General features: G+C 44.1%; 1 protein-coding gene across 5 annotated transcripts; it reads left to right on the top strand.

Annotated features, from left to right (window-relative positions):
• The first annotated feature begins 502 nt into the window (after positions 1–502).
• Positions 503–14215, top strand: LOC142385506 (NLR family CARD domain-containing protein 3-like). 5 transcript variants are annotated; one of them, XM_075472111.1, is made up of 11 exons: positions 503–598; positions 5929–6039; positions 6124–6246; positions 6389–6520; positions 6682–6760; positions 6921–7128; positions 7276–9064; positions 10045–10218; positions 11209–11370; positions 12815–12861; positions 12988–14215. In XM_075472111.1, exons 2-11 carry the CDS (start codon positions 5972–5974, stop codon positions 13545–13547), a joined length of 3342 nt encoding a protein of 1113 aa, XP_075328226.1. In that variant the 5' UTR covers positions 503–598; positions 5929–5971; the 3' UTR covers positions 13548–14215. The 5 variants fall into 5 exon arrangements, with proteins under 5 accessions (XP_075328226.1, XP_075328224.1, XP_075328227.1 ...); XM_075472109.1 differs by having other exon boundaries at positions 560–807; XM_075472112.1 differs by lacking the exon at positions 503–598 and adding an exon at positions 1856–1934.
• The last annotated feature ends 314 nt before the right edge of the window (positions 14216–14529 follow it).

Raw genomic sequence — 14529 nt, 5'->3', positions numbered from 1 at the left:
CGTCATGTGACCTCAGTGAGACCAATCAGTGATCAGCATCAACACCCGAACTCATTCAGCTCTGATTCTTCACAATGTGGAGAAATGTTCCCAAAAGTGAAGCTCTGCGTCTAGAGAAGGAGCCTCCTGCTTTTCTGAGTTCATGAACGTTTCTGCCAGCACAGCCAGACAGTAAAAAGCTCATTTTTTCCTCTTTATTTCGTCTTGTTCAGTCTTTACACCGCAGTTCAACATGCGTGCTGCTCAGTGTTGCATCTTCACTGTAGTTCTCTTTTTATTCAGTTCCACGTGCCGTGCTGCTAAAAATCTGACATCACGGAGCTTTGATAATCAGCATCAGATCTACCAGAGAAACTGTTGGACATGGAAACACAGTTTTCATCTGACTTCAATAAATCCTGTTCTGGAGGAGCCGACAGGGAGAATAAAGTGGAAATCAGTGAACAAAGAGCCTCATTAGTGGCTGTAATGACACAGTTAAAGTCCAGCTGATCTCTCACTGGATCAGAACTCCCTCTCTGGGTGTTTCCTCTCAGTTTACTTCCACTTCCCATCCCGTTGTGGCGCAGCTGATTTTCTCCGCGTGAAGCTCCTGAAGGTAATTCCAGCTGTTTTTAATGTGTGACGCGTTAACATCAGCGGTGGGCGGCTCAGTTCCGGCAGAAATCTGCGCTCCAAACTTCACGTTACCAGCTGTGAGTCCGGTACCGTCGGGGCGGAGGAGGCAGCCGCTCGGCTCGGCTCGGCTCGGCGCGGCGCGGCGCGGCGCGGCTCGGCCTGTCCGCCATGTTGTCACTTCCGGTGTCAGTAAGTCGTGAACGAAACTGTTAAAGTTGACATAACTTCGGGCCTTCAATAGTTGGACTTCTCAGATCGGGACAGAATTGTTGTGATGAAGCAGATCCAGTGGCGCCAGCAGAAATAAATCCTAAGGGTGGCTGGTGGGGGCAAGGCAAAATCTATACCCGACCAACCCCCCCCCCCACAAAAAAAACCCCACCTATTTATTGATTTACTGAATTTACAGTATATTCCTATATTTAAACACTGATTTCTTATTATTGCTGTCACACTTTAATAATATTAACTTAATATATTTAGGTTATTCAACATGACAGAATACAATGTCTGACACAAATTTGACAAGACTGTAATTGCTTCCTGCAGACTAACAGTGCGTTCACACCAGACGCGGTCGCGCGACGCGATTACATACAAAGTCAATGCGAAGACGCGAATAGACGCGGATTCAAGCCGACGGCGCGATGAGGGTGATCACTTTGGCGAAATATTCGCGTCAGACAGCCTATCAGCATTGAGATTCTGGATGACAGTGACGTGGAGACAGATGGACAGGCGCTGTCTGTGACATGCAGATGGGACTGCACATGGAAATTACCTTCTAAGCTACAATCTGGTGCAGGTCATCTCTTTACTTTGTAATTAATGTACTTTGCACATGGTCCCTGACTAAATAAAATAAAAAAATTAAATCGGCCGCCTTCTCCAGGAGTTCCGTCTGGATGACGGCCGCTTCCAGCGGTGTTTCGGGCTCGCCAGGACCCGGTTTGATGGCCTGCTCGGGAGGATCGGTGCCGTGGTCTCTCGGCGGGACACCGGCTGCAGGCGCTCCGCGGCTGAAAGTGGAGCTGCGGTGGCACCAATGTCGGGTGATCACGTCACCGTGGCTCCGTTTCAGCTGCGGAGCCCTGTGGTTGGTGTCCTGCAGAGAGATCACGGCGCCGATCCTCCCGAGCGGGTCATCGGGCTGGGTCCTGGTGGGCCTGGGGTGCCGCTGGAGGCGGCCGCCATCCAGACGGAACTCCTGGAGAAGGCGGTGAAATTATCCCACCGGAGTGCACCAACCGGATGATGTCACTGACCCAGACACCACGGCGTGTGCGTTTCAGACGAATCTCGGACTGCCACAGCAGGTACAAGGACGCGATGGTACTTATATCAGCCATGGTTGATGAGAGAATGAAATGGATAGCCCCTTGAGCTATTTGCTCGTTTTTTACTCGCGCGAATGAGGCGAGTAAATTCAAATTACACCCGTGGCAACACTCGCGCGAATGATCGCACCGCGTCTGGTGTGTACGCACCGTAACAGGCCAGCGTCAGGGTATGGGAGGTACCCTATATCACCACAAGATGACGCCATTGCACAAAAACCTTGGGCACAGTGTTCTAGAAGTTTAAGATTTATTAGTGCAATTAGTACCTACATAAATTTACTGGTCTTTGCCTTGAAAATCACTTCACTTAATGTTTAAATGAAAATCAATGCATTTCAACACACCAAAAATTGTTTTCATTACTCCTTTATTGTACGGTGCGCAAATTTCACCATTTCTGTATTTCTGCATTTTTATACAAATAAGAGCAGAATATTATATGTACAAATAAGAGCAGGATATTTTAAGTACAAATCATAGCAGGATTATTGTAATACAAATGAGAGCAGGATATTATATGTACAAATCAGAGCAGGATTATTTTAATACAAACTACAAGCACAGTGCAAACCTCCGCCAAGGCCATGGGGTCACTGACGCCATAACATCTACACACTGTGCCTATCATATAACTTACAACCAGATCTGGAATCCACATCCGATCAACACTCAACTTTGCTGTTTGATAGAACATTTGACTATGTTACACCCTAATTTTTTTTTCAAGTCTTTCTGACTTGTTTTTGTGGAGTTATCCTGCTGACAGACAAACAGACACACAAACCAACGCGACCGAAAACCTCCTTCGTGGAGGTAATCAGCGTAGGATATTCTATGTACAAATCAGAGCAGGATTATCCTTCGGTTCTTGTGCCTTTTCGCAAAAACATCCACAAATTCATCCAAATTTATGGCCTTTGACCGCCTGGATTCAATACTCAGCAATCCTAATTTGCTTAGACGTTCGTCAGACATTGAGTTTCGCAGTACTGTTTTTATCAATTTTAAAACTGAAAAACTGCGCTCACAGGCTGCAGTGCTCACAGGTAATGCAAGTGCAATCTTGCAGATTTTGAACATCTCAGGGAATACCTCTGCATATGGTTCCAGGAAAACAGTAAGGTCTAATAAACTGGATGGTTTGTCAACACCACCAGTTTTCTTTCTCTGCAAGAGTCTTTTGAGTTGTGGGATTTCATGTTCAAGATCATCTGTCTTACATTTGTATTGAGAAGCCAAAGCCAAAATTAGACTTAATACATTCCCTAATCCACACAAATCCAATACGCTCCCTTGTATTGGCTATCGGGGTGGCAGCGAGTGATCTGATGCTGGCTGTAGCCACTCCTAGCCACCATGTCGTGGCGCCACTGTGCAGATCCATTAATACCCAGATGATGGGCAGCAGGACAGGAAGAGCAGGCTGGAATAATGGCACATGTTCGTGGAAAGATTCATGAGGTAACAGCGAAACATTGCTCAGCAAAGCAGATCTCATGAAAACATCCAATACAGAACAGGGCTGATGAATGGTTGGATTATGGGATGTCTAATTGTTAGCTTTTATAGGGGAAACAGGCGGAGGCTTGCATTTAGTTTCTACGAGTCATGAGCAGTGGCGTTTGCAGACCAAATTTATCAGGTGTCCAGGGTGGGGCCGGGTTTTTTTCATTGGGCCCCAGAACAAAAAAAGATATGAAGTGAATTTATTTGGCGCACAAACAAAATGAATTGAACATTTAACAATAAAACATAGAAACGAATTTGAAAGCAAAGACTTCACCTACTGTAAATCTGCAGAATAAACCTTTAAATAGCAGCTTGGCTGGAAGCTGCGTCTCCTGTCCCCCGTTCATGTGGTCGGATATGTCCTCAGACTGGGCTGCACTGGTGGGTCATCCGTGCACCTGCTGATACCTGAAAAGACACAAATGTAGAGTGTAGGAGCCTGGGTCCTATTTTATTGATATTTGGATCGCTATTTGAGTTTACATGTTGAAATATGATTTACGTTAATTGTAATAAAAAATTAGCTATTTACAGTATTTATAGACAGATAATTCATTTAATAAGTTAACAGTTTAATTCAGGTCATTTATGTGTGCATTATTTAAAAAGGTTAAAAATTGCGAACATTGCCTTTGATTTGTTGTTACTCTCAGGAGAGTTTGGTTACCGGAGTCATTATGGTCAGGCGGATCAGAGTGGAGCCACACAGTTTTTTTTTTTTACCTTTCTCTCTCTCTCTCTCTCTCTCTCTCTCTCTCTCTCTGTCACTTTTTTTTTGTTTTTTCTCCCACCTTTTTTATTTTTCTCATATCATTGCTGTACCATTCTTTATGTTTTTGTGAGTAAATTGAGGAACAAAAGAGGATCTTGTGGAGTTTTTATTTTGTCGTAGATGTGGATGACGAGAGAGAAGAGCGTCAAGCTAATGGCTTCATTAAGGAACCTACATAGAGTAAACATGAGGGTGTAACTGAGAACAATATTAATTGATCCCCCATCTGAGCCGTCCAACTGCAGTAGTTTCCATCCAGGACCTTGTGCAGAGCCATCAGCATGAAAAAGAGCAGTGAAACGGCAAGGCAATTTTATTTATAGAGCACAATTCATACACAGGGCAATTCAAAGTGCTTCACAGCTACATAAAATCACAAGAAGGCAATAAAATAAAGAGATTAAAAAAGAAATAAATTTAAAATACATTAAAATAATCATTAATTAATTAAAAAGTGAAGAGTGCAGATAAAATACTTTCAGTTGTCATATGCACAGCTAAATAGAATAAACTGTTTTCAGCCTGGATTTAAACATTGTCAGAGTTGAGGCCTGTCTCACATCTTCTGGAAGACTGTTCCAGATTTTAGGAGCATAAAACTGAAACGCAGCCTCACCTTGTTTAGTCCTGACTCTGGGCACCAGCAGGAGACCCCTCCCTGAGGTTCTCAGTGCCTGAGTTGGTTCATATGGCTTTAAAGGAAAACTCCGGGGCATTTGAAGCGCAATCCCATTGCTAGAGGTTGTCAAATACTGATAGTAGGACACAGACAGGTGCAAATCTGCGCTCCCTGTGTGGAGATAGCGCTGTTTGCGCATCCTGTCATGCGAGGCTAATATGTAGTGGCTAGAGGCAAGTGCTAACCCTTCCACGTAAAACAACAACTTGCACACTGCAGAAACGTCACACCACTTTATAAACCATCCGACAATAAAGTCACAAGCCTTACCATCAAAACCATATGCATGGTTCTTACATTACTGGCATGGGGACGTTACAAAACAACTTTATAAACAGCATGTCACTTACCGGTTATTTGTACGCTCGCGCATGTGAAAGCCCAAAAGAGTCGATGTACGATAATCACATATACAAAACAATTAATCTTCTCTAGAAAAACTGCGTTCAAGTATTTAAAACATTACAACAATACATGCCCAGTAATATTATTGTAATGTATTATTGTAAAATTGTAACGCAGTTTTTCTAGAGAAGATTAATTGTTTTGTATATGTGATTATCGTCCATCGACTCTTTCTCGTTGGAGGTCATTTGGGTTTGAGCGTACGCCAAGTTTCAGTAGGAAATCCACGCAAGTCTTTGTACATGAGGCCCCAGGACTTTAACTTTAAGTTTCTGACAGAGAATGTGAAGCTGACATCCTGCAGCGGTTTGGTTAGATGCCATGTTGGATTCCTGCTTCCTCTGAGGCTCTTCTGTGTGTACTGACCCTGAATTCTAACTTCTAACTGGTGGATCGGGTTTCAGCGCTCAGACTGTGGGATCAGCCTCTAACATCTCCACCTTAAAGCTGAATGTTGAACATATGTGTCCACTGCGTGTTAAAACAACACATTTCTGATGAGTTTGTTACTGAAACACGATTTTATTATCAGAGCACAAGATCTGACACATGGAGAGGAGGGTGTGAGTTGATGTGCAGATGAATGATTTGTGTTTCCTCTGCAGAAGAAGGTAGAAAGTGTGTGTGAGCTGATGTGAGTTCAGCAGCATGGATCAGTGTGAGGACACTAAAACCTCTCTGTGTGGGGAACATGAGAGCCAGAGCAAAGCTCAGAGGTGAGAGGACCATCTCTAACTGTCCATGACTCTTCTCCATGTCCCAGCTCAGCGCTCACATCACCAAACCACCTTCATTCACAGGAACCAATCAGAGCCTGAAACAGAACCTGAAACAGAACCTGGACCCAGCTGTGTGTCCTTTAAGAGCGACCGGTCGAAGGATTTCTTCTTTGATTTCCATCATGGTGTTCCAACAGTCCAACAGTGAGTAGCTGTCGGTATTCAGTGGAGGCTGCATCATGTTTCAGATGATAACCAGTTTCCAGCTGAATTACTTGAGATTTGTTGATGTCTCTGATGAACTAATGAGCTGCATCATGTGTGAAAACAAGTGTTTTTCTGTCAGGATCCATCAGAGACTCAGACCTGGACCTGAACCTGGAGCTGAGCCTGAACCCAGCTGTGTGTCCATGAAGAGTGACCGGTCAATGGTTGATTTTATTAACTTCAAATCAGCCAAACATCCATCCCCTCAGAGGTGAGCTGAGTGTAAATGCTGTAACAGAGTAAAATGCAGCAGAGTCAGTTTGAACAGTTTCCACTGCTCACATCCACACATCCCTTCATGGAGCTTCACCTTGTGTTGCTCTCTGTGTGGACAGACACAATGTGAGCTCATTCTTCATGATTCCTCCACAGAGTGGACCAGCAGAGCTCAGAGGGTCCCAGTGGTCCGTCTGCCCAGCAGCATCAAACACAGCTGGACTCCATATTTACGGTCTGTACATGTACAACAACTACTTTTCCATCTGTTCTGCTCAGTCATCTCCATGCTGCACTCTGTAGACCAGTGGATTGTCAGTGTGTCCAACATGGATCTGATGTTTGGCTCCATGGTTTCAGTCTGATTGGATCATTCATATAGTTTTCTGTTCCAGCTGCTGGAGGACAACATGCTCACTTTTGTGAAGGAGGAGCTGAAGAAGATGCAGAAGGTTCTGAGTCCAGATTACCCAGAATGCTTAGAGAGTCAGAGGGAGGGTGAGGATGAAGAGCAGAGGAGCAGCAGAGAGGCATTAGTGAAGATCACAGTTCACTTCCTGAGGAGAATGAAGCAGGAGGAGCTGGCTGACCGTCTGCAGAGCAGTAAGAGGATTCCTCTAAAGATTTAACCTGCTGGATAAATGACACATTTACTGATGTCTCAGCACACAGAGCAGCAGATGTTCAGATACTCATTCTGTACAGGGTTGAAATGTCTGTTTACTGATGTTATTTCTTGTCTTCATTCAGAACTTCTTCCTCCAGTTTGTGGACGTAAAGTTAAATCTGCTCTGAAGAAGAAGTTCCAGTGTGTGTTTGAGGGGATTCCTAAAGCAGGAAAGCCAACCCTTCTGAATCAGATCTACACAGAGCTCTACATCACAGAGGGAGGGACCGGAGAGGTCAATGATGAACATGAGGTCAGACAGATTGAAGCAGCATCCAGGAAAGCAGGCAGAGCAGAAACATCCATCAGACAAGAAGACATCTTTAAAGGCCCACCTGGAAGAGATGAACCAATCAGAACAGTGATGACAAAGGGAGTGGCTGGCATTGGGAAAACAGTCTTAACACAGAAGTTCACTCTGGACTGGGCTGAAGGCAAAGCCAACCAGGACATCCACTTCATGTTTCCATTCACTTTCAGAGAGCTGAATGTGCTGAAAGAGAGAAAGTTCAGCTTGGTGGAACTTGTTCATCACTTCTTTACTGAAGTTAAAAAAGCAGGAATCTGCAGCTTTGAAGAGTTCCAGGTTGTGTTCATCTTTGACGGTCTGGATGAGTGTCGACTTCCTCTGGACTTCCACAGCAAGGAGCCCCTGACTGATGCTACAGAGCCCACCTCAGTGGATGTGCTGCTGACAAACCTCATCAGGGGGAACCTGCTTCCCTCTGCTTGCCTCTGGATAACCACACGACCTGCAGCAGCCAATCAGATCCCTCCTGACTGTGTTGGCATGGTGACAGAGGTCAGAGGGTTCACTGACCCACAGAAGGAGGAGTACTTCAGGAAAAGATTCAGAGATGAGGAGCAGGCCAGCAGGATCATCTCCCACATCCAGACATCCCGAAGCCTCCACATCATGTGCCACATCCCAGTCTTCTGCTGGATCACTGCTACAGTTCTGGAGGATGTGTTGGAAACCAGAGAGGGAGGAGAGCTGCCCAGCACCCTGACTGAGATGTACATCCACTTCCTGGTGGTTCAGGCCAAAGTGAAGAAGGTCAAGTATGATGGAGGAGCTGCGACAGATGCACACTGGAGTCCAGAGAGCAGAAAGATGATTGAGTCTCTGGGAAAACTGGCTTTTAAGCAGCTGCAGAAAGGAAACCTGATCTTCTATGAATCAGACCTGACAGAGTGTGGCATCGATATCTCAGCAGCCTCATTGTACTCAGGAGTGTTCACACAGATCTTTAGAGAGGAGAGAGGGCTGTACCAGGAGAAGGTGTTCTGCTTCATCCATCTGAGTGTTCAGGAGTTTCTGGCTGCTCTTCATGTCCATCTGACCTTCATCAACTCTGGACTCAACCTGATGGGAAAAGATGAAGAATCCAAGAAGCCTGAAGTACTTGATCTGAATTATCTCAATCAATGGGCTGTGTACAGGGCCTTAAAGAGTCCAAATGGACACCTGGACCTGTTCCTCCGCTTCCTCCTGGGTCTTTCCCTGCAGACCAATCAGAGGCTCCTACGAGGCCTGCTGACACAGACAGGAAGTAGCTCACAGACCAATCAGGAAACAGTCGATTACATCAAGAAGAAGATCAGTGAGAATCTGTCTGCAGAGAGAAGCATCAATCTGTTCCACTGTCTGAATGAACTGAATGATCGTTCTCTGGTGGAGGATATCCAACAGGCCCTGAGTTCAGGACGTCTCTCCACAGATAAACTGTCTCCTGCTCAGTGGTCGGCTCTGGTCTTCATCTTACTGTCATCAGGAAAAGATCTGGATGAGTTTGACCTGAAGAAATACTCTGCTTCAGAGGAGGCTCTTCTGAGGCTGCTGCCAGTGGTCAAAGCCTCCAACAAAGCTCTGTACGTACAGATATAGATATATTTCTTTTTAAATACATTCTTTACTTATTAACTGGATAAAAACAGCAGAATCAGCGTTAAACTCAGTTTCAAATGAACTTCAGTTTATTTATGAAGTGTCAGTTCACAACAAAATATCATCTTACAAATGATGTGAGATGATGCTTTGTTGGAAATAGAAACTCAGCAGTTCCTCTGAGGAAGAACTTGGTGGCAGTTATTTATCAATTTTATAATTAATTTGTTTAATGGATTAATTAATCATTTTATTTGCTCCCATCTTATTAGTTACAGTAGTTATCTGGCTTAACTAACTCTAACAATAAGTCAATAAAGCTTCTCTGACTCTGGATATGTTGTTTTTATCTGATGTTTCCTCCCCAGACTCGTCAGACTCACACTGACTGCATGTGTTCAGTACCTCCTGAAGTGTAGATTTAGTTTTACTGTCTGTTTTGAACATGAGAAACTTTAACAAAGTAACCAGAATTCAGTTTGTGCTTTTTAACTGATTCTTCTGTGGAAACTTTTTAAGTCTTGAGTCTAAGAAAGAGAAAAACATGTTGTCATTCATGTGTTAATTTCTTGGTATAAAGGTCCGTCAGTCCTACAGAAAGCATGTCAGTCTGCAGAGTGACAGACAAAGGCTGCAGCTACAGAGCCACAGCTGAGCTGGGCCAGATAACACTTTGGTGCTGGAGAAACAGCTGTTAGTGTGAGAAGATGCTTTGCTCACATGGTGTTCTTTGCTGAGCTGATCTGATCACAGGATGAGCCAATAACAGCAGCAGATACATCTTTTAGTTTCTCCATCTACTGAGCTAAGACGGCACATGTAGACATCTTCCATCACACTTTAATGTCTTTAACAAATAAACAGAAACAAACAGGGAAACAGAATTCTTCCACTAATCAAATATGAATGTAGTTTGATTGATTAATGGATCAAGTTATTTCCTTCCATCTCATTCCCTCCTCAGCCTGAGTGACTGTAACCTCTCAGAGAGAAGCTGTGCAGCTCTGTCCTCAGCTCTCAGCTCCCAGTCCTCCAGCCTGACAGAACTGGGCCTGAGTAACAACAACCTGCAGGATTCAGGAGTGAAGCAGCTTTCTGATGGACTGAAGAGTCCAAACTGCAGACTGGAAACACTCAGGTAAGGACTGTATGAAAACAAGCTTCTCCAAACTACACTAACACTCCAGATAATGTAGATGAGGATGAAATCACGTGTACGCTCAGCTGGGCTCAGATGGACCGAGGTGCTCTGTGGATGTTCCTTCTTGTTGTATCTTTTAGCAAAAACAGTAAAGTGTAGGTGTATATTAATCCAGCTGAATTCCCAACAAAGCTGCTCACATTCAAGGATTTTTCTGTTTTTTTTTGGTCAGAAACTGCGACTGAAAAACAGCCCATTAAGACTACATGTCAGCTGGTGGTCACTTAAAGCATGTAATAAAATCACCTTTCAAGTAACTTAAAGACAACAGGTGTACAGTGAGTTCAGCTGTACTTACATGTACCCTGAAGCCAAACTGGCAGCTGGTTCCACAGAGAGGGGCCTGATAACTGAAGGCTCTGCCTCCCATTCTGCTTTTAGAAACTCTGGGAACCACAAGTAAACCTGCAGCCTGAGAGCAAAGTGCTCTGTTGGGAACATATCCAACAATGAGATGTTCTCACTCAGTCCGCAGAGTTGCAGCGTCAGACAGACTTCAGTCAGTAACTGGATTCTGCTCCTCTGCATGTGAACAGTTATAAGGAAGGTGTTCCAGTTAATGCTCCAGTCAGGCTGTGAGCAAAGCTCAACACAGAATATATGAGGAGATGACAGGACTCTGGGGTGTGCTGGAAGTCTGAGGTGTGCAGAGTTCAGTGAAGAGTGAAAAGTTGAAATATTCACAATAATCTAAAGTTTTTATTCTCAGAGGTTTTCTTTTCATCCAGGTTTTTCATTCACTGCTGCCATGTTTCCTCTTTGTTTGTCACAGAAGATTGTTTATATTTTCTTCTCATTTTATCTGAAACTGTTACTGGAGCAAAATGATGAAAAGAATCTTTCTCTAAGAATGTTGTTACCATTGGATGACATTCAGCTTGAGTTTCAGAGCAGTTCTCTCAGAGTTTCTGTTCTGTGTGTCTGCAGCCTGTCAGGCTGTCTGATCACAGAGGAAGGCTGTGCTTCTCTGGCTGAAGCTGTGACCTCCAACCCCTCCCATCTGAGAGAGCTGGACCTGAGCTACAACCATCCAGGAGACTCAGGAGTGAAGCTGCTGAGGGCTGCACTGAAGGATCCACACACACTCAGGTATGGAGAGGCCTGCTGCAGCCTCACAATGTCTGATAGAGGAGGAAGAGCTGAGAACATGTTCTCTGTCCTGCACTCAGCCCTGTGCTTCCTGCTGAGTGTTGCATGAACAATCACACATGTAGGAGCCTTTTTACCTTTAACCCTAACCCATTTGTAGAGGAGGTCTGCAAGGAGAGCATCTGCAGGAACAACAACGAGAAGTGTCTGTTGGTCAGAGTTGATTTAGTTTGGACAGATCTCTGCATGTTAAAGGAACAGTCTTTCATTTTTAGAAACGTCTTTTTGGTCCTCTGACCCTGATTCATTTACAAGGATGGGTCCAGGACATATTAGCCTAGCTTAGCACAAAGATTTATAAACCCCTGTGGTTCAGATAAAGTTTCCTTCATAAATCCTGCTGATTGGAGGTTCCTGATGGTGAAACACAGCAACAGACCCAGAAAATTAATTTAAATGGGACAGACATATAAGCATCATAAATATTTCGGTCCTGAACGCTCATTCCCTCCAAACTCTTTCATCCATGTTGTCTTCTATTGGTGCCAGTGCTCCGTGTAACATCACACACGAGTGGCATTGCAGCATTTATCTGTTTAGTTCAACAGACAGAGGGACGCGCTGCCATCTTGGATCAGCTTTGTGACACTCTGGCTTTGAATAGAGATCTTTGAGCAGATGAAGTTGCTGCAGCTCATCTCTTCCAGGCAGCAGATCTGATAGATGCTGAAAAGCTGCTTGATCATATATCAGATTATCAATCGGCTTCAATAACAGAGTGGATGTTGGACTAAATAGAAGCTTGATGATGTGACTGCACTTCAAAGTGGAAATGGATACTGGATAAGATTTGGAAGGAGTGTGGTGAGCTGATGCTGCTGATCCTTCTGAAATGTGTTGCTGTCCTCACAACAGCAGGATCTGCAATGATAATGTGAGGGAACAAATCCTCAGTGTGATGATGAAGCAGCTGTTAGTGGTCAGTGTGGAAACAAGCTGTCACAGCTAAAAACCTGCCTCAAGCTGTCTCTGACAGTCACTTAGCTTCAGCTGAAAAAAGAGCAACAGTGAAAACAATGTGAAGAATCTGAGGCAGGCTGCTGTGCAGAGGATGTTCCTGTCAGAAGCAGATCAGTCAGACTTTAGGGCAGATAGAAGGTTGCAGCTCTGGGTCAGATCAGGAGTTTTTACAGTGTTCTTCATATGTGAAGAGATGAAAAGGAGGAGACGGCTGAAAGAAGAAATTGTGACTTCCACAAAGCAGTTTTGTACGCGTCAGTGTTGATTCTGCTCATTGTAGTTTCCAGATGCTCCACTCCAGTGGATGTGTCCAGATGTTGGACTGTTCCTTTCTCAGTGTAGAACAATGTGTGTGAGAGCCATGTAATGTCCATGTTTGATGCTGAAAGAGACGGTGCTGCTCTGACCCCCCTCCTCCTTTCAGGGTGGAGCCTGCTGGAGAACGATGGCTGACACCAGGGCTGAGGAAGTGTGAGTGTGTTCTTCATCTGATTCATGACATCCAGCCATCGTCACACTGTCACATCACTCATTGATCAAAGTGAACAGATGATAGATCAATAACTGCAGCTGGACTGTGTTTGTTCTCTCCTTCAGATTCCTGTCAACTCACAATCGACACAAACACAGTGAGCAGAGTCCTGAAACTGTCTGACAACAACAGGAAGGTGACACATGTGGAGAAGGTTCAGTCATATCCTGATCATCCAGACAGGTTTGATGGCAGGCCTCAGCTGCTGTGTAGAAATGTTCTGACTGGTCGCTGTTACTGGGAGGTCGAGTGGAGAGGAGACGTTTCTATATCAGTGAGTTACAGAGGAATCGGGAGAGGAGGAGACAGTGTGTTTGGATGGAATGATCAGTCCTGGAGTCTGAGCTGCTATGATTCAAGTTTCTTTGTCTGGCACAATAACAGAAGAACAATCATCACCTCCTCTTCCTCTTCCTCTTCCTCCTCTTCCTCCTCCTCCTCCTCTGTCTGTAACAGAGCAGCAGTGTATGTGGACCGTCCTGCTGGCACTCTGTCCTTCTACAGAGTCTCCTCTGACACACTGATCCACCTCCACACCTTCAGTACCACATTCACTGAAGAACCTCTGCATCCTGGATTTGCAGTCTGGTTCAGTTCACCTGGTTCCTCAGTGTCTCTGTGCTGAGTATACAGAGCGTCCTCCTGTCAGAGAATCATTGTTGAACAGATAGTTCAGTCTGTTCATGTCTGTCTCTTTCTCTCAGAAACACCTTTTCAGATTCATGGATTCAGTCAGTTTCTGTTTGAAACTCTTCTGAATGATTCCTTGGAAACTTCTTCCTCTTCCAGTCCTTTAAAGATGGAAGCTTCCATTCTTCCAGGATGTTGTTTTTCTGTGTGTTTCCAGTCAAAGCTTCACACTGAGTATCAGCAGGTTGTGTTTCTCTGCAGCTCACTTCCACCCAGCCCATTCAGTTGATGTCAGCTGCAGTTAGTTTGCTGCACATGTGACAAACACGATGAGGGGAGAAGAAGAAAAGCACGAGTTAGCAGCTGTTAACTGCTGTTTATTTCTATAATGAATATTTTTCATTGAAAAAAACAAAACAACCAAAATCATGACTCAGCATATGTGAACAGGGAATATTTTCAAATACAGAAAATATCACATTTCTGAAGAAATATACATTATTATACACATAAATATAAGATGAAATGTACCTCCATTAATAGAAATGTACAGTATTATGGTAATATATTCTGTTCCGGCACTTAAACTGATCCACTGGAGAAGTTTACTCATATCAAAATAAAACTAACAAACAGAAATAATTAAAAATGTATTTGAAACTTTGGGAGTCTTTGCTTGTTTGTCTTTGACGATTATTTCTTTGGGAAGCTTTTATTTTATGTCCTCACCGGAAGTGATATCTAATTGCATCTCTGCTAACTTAAAGACCTCATGACACCTGGAGACGACCTTTTTTTGTTTAGTCTGAAATAACTATTATTTTCGAGTTGAAATACATTATTGTGAGGTAAGGTGATAGCTGTTTCTTCAGCTCTAAAGAAGGAAAGGAACAAACGCCTTAATGACCTCCAAATAAAACTTAAAAAGCTAGAGTTGGGACACAAACTCAACCAGAACCCTAGTGCAGAAGGGGAAA

The sequence above is a fragment of the Odontesthes bonariensis genome, chromosome 8 (genome assembly GCF_027942865.1).
Source record: "Odontesthes bonariensis isolate fOdoBon6 chromosome 8, fOdoBon6.hap1, whole genome shotgun sequence".
NCBI classification, from domain to species: domain Eukaryota; kingdom Metazoa; phylum Chordata; class Actinopteri; order Atheriniformes; family Atherinopsidae; genus Odontesthes; species Odontesthes bonariensis.
This window is presented reverse-complemented; position numbering and strand designations above follow the sequence as displayed.

What these genes read in the sequence shown, in the direction of transcription:
- LOC142385506 (XM_075472111.1), top strand. Translation starts at nt 5,972, where the DNA reads ATGGATCAGTGTGAGGACACTAAAACCTCTCTGTGTGGGGAACATGAG. An exon ending in AAACATCCATCCCCTCAGAG is followed by an intron (nt 6,521 to 6,681) that starts GTGAGCTGAGTG and finishes ATTCCTCCACAG; the next exon opens with AGTGGACCAGCAGAGCTCAG. An exon ending in GGCTGACCGTCTGCAGAGCA is followed by an intron (nt 7,129 to 7,275) that starts GTAAGAGGATTC and finishes GTCTTCATTCAG; the next exon opens with AACTTCTTCCTCCAGTTTGT.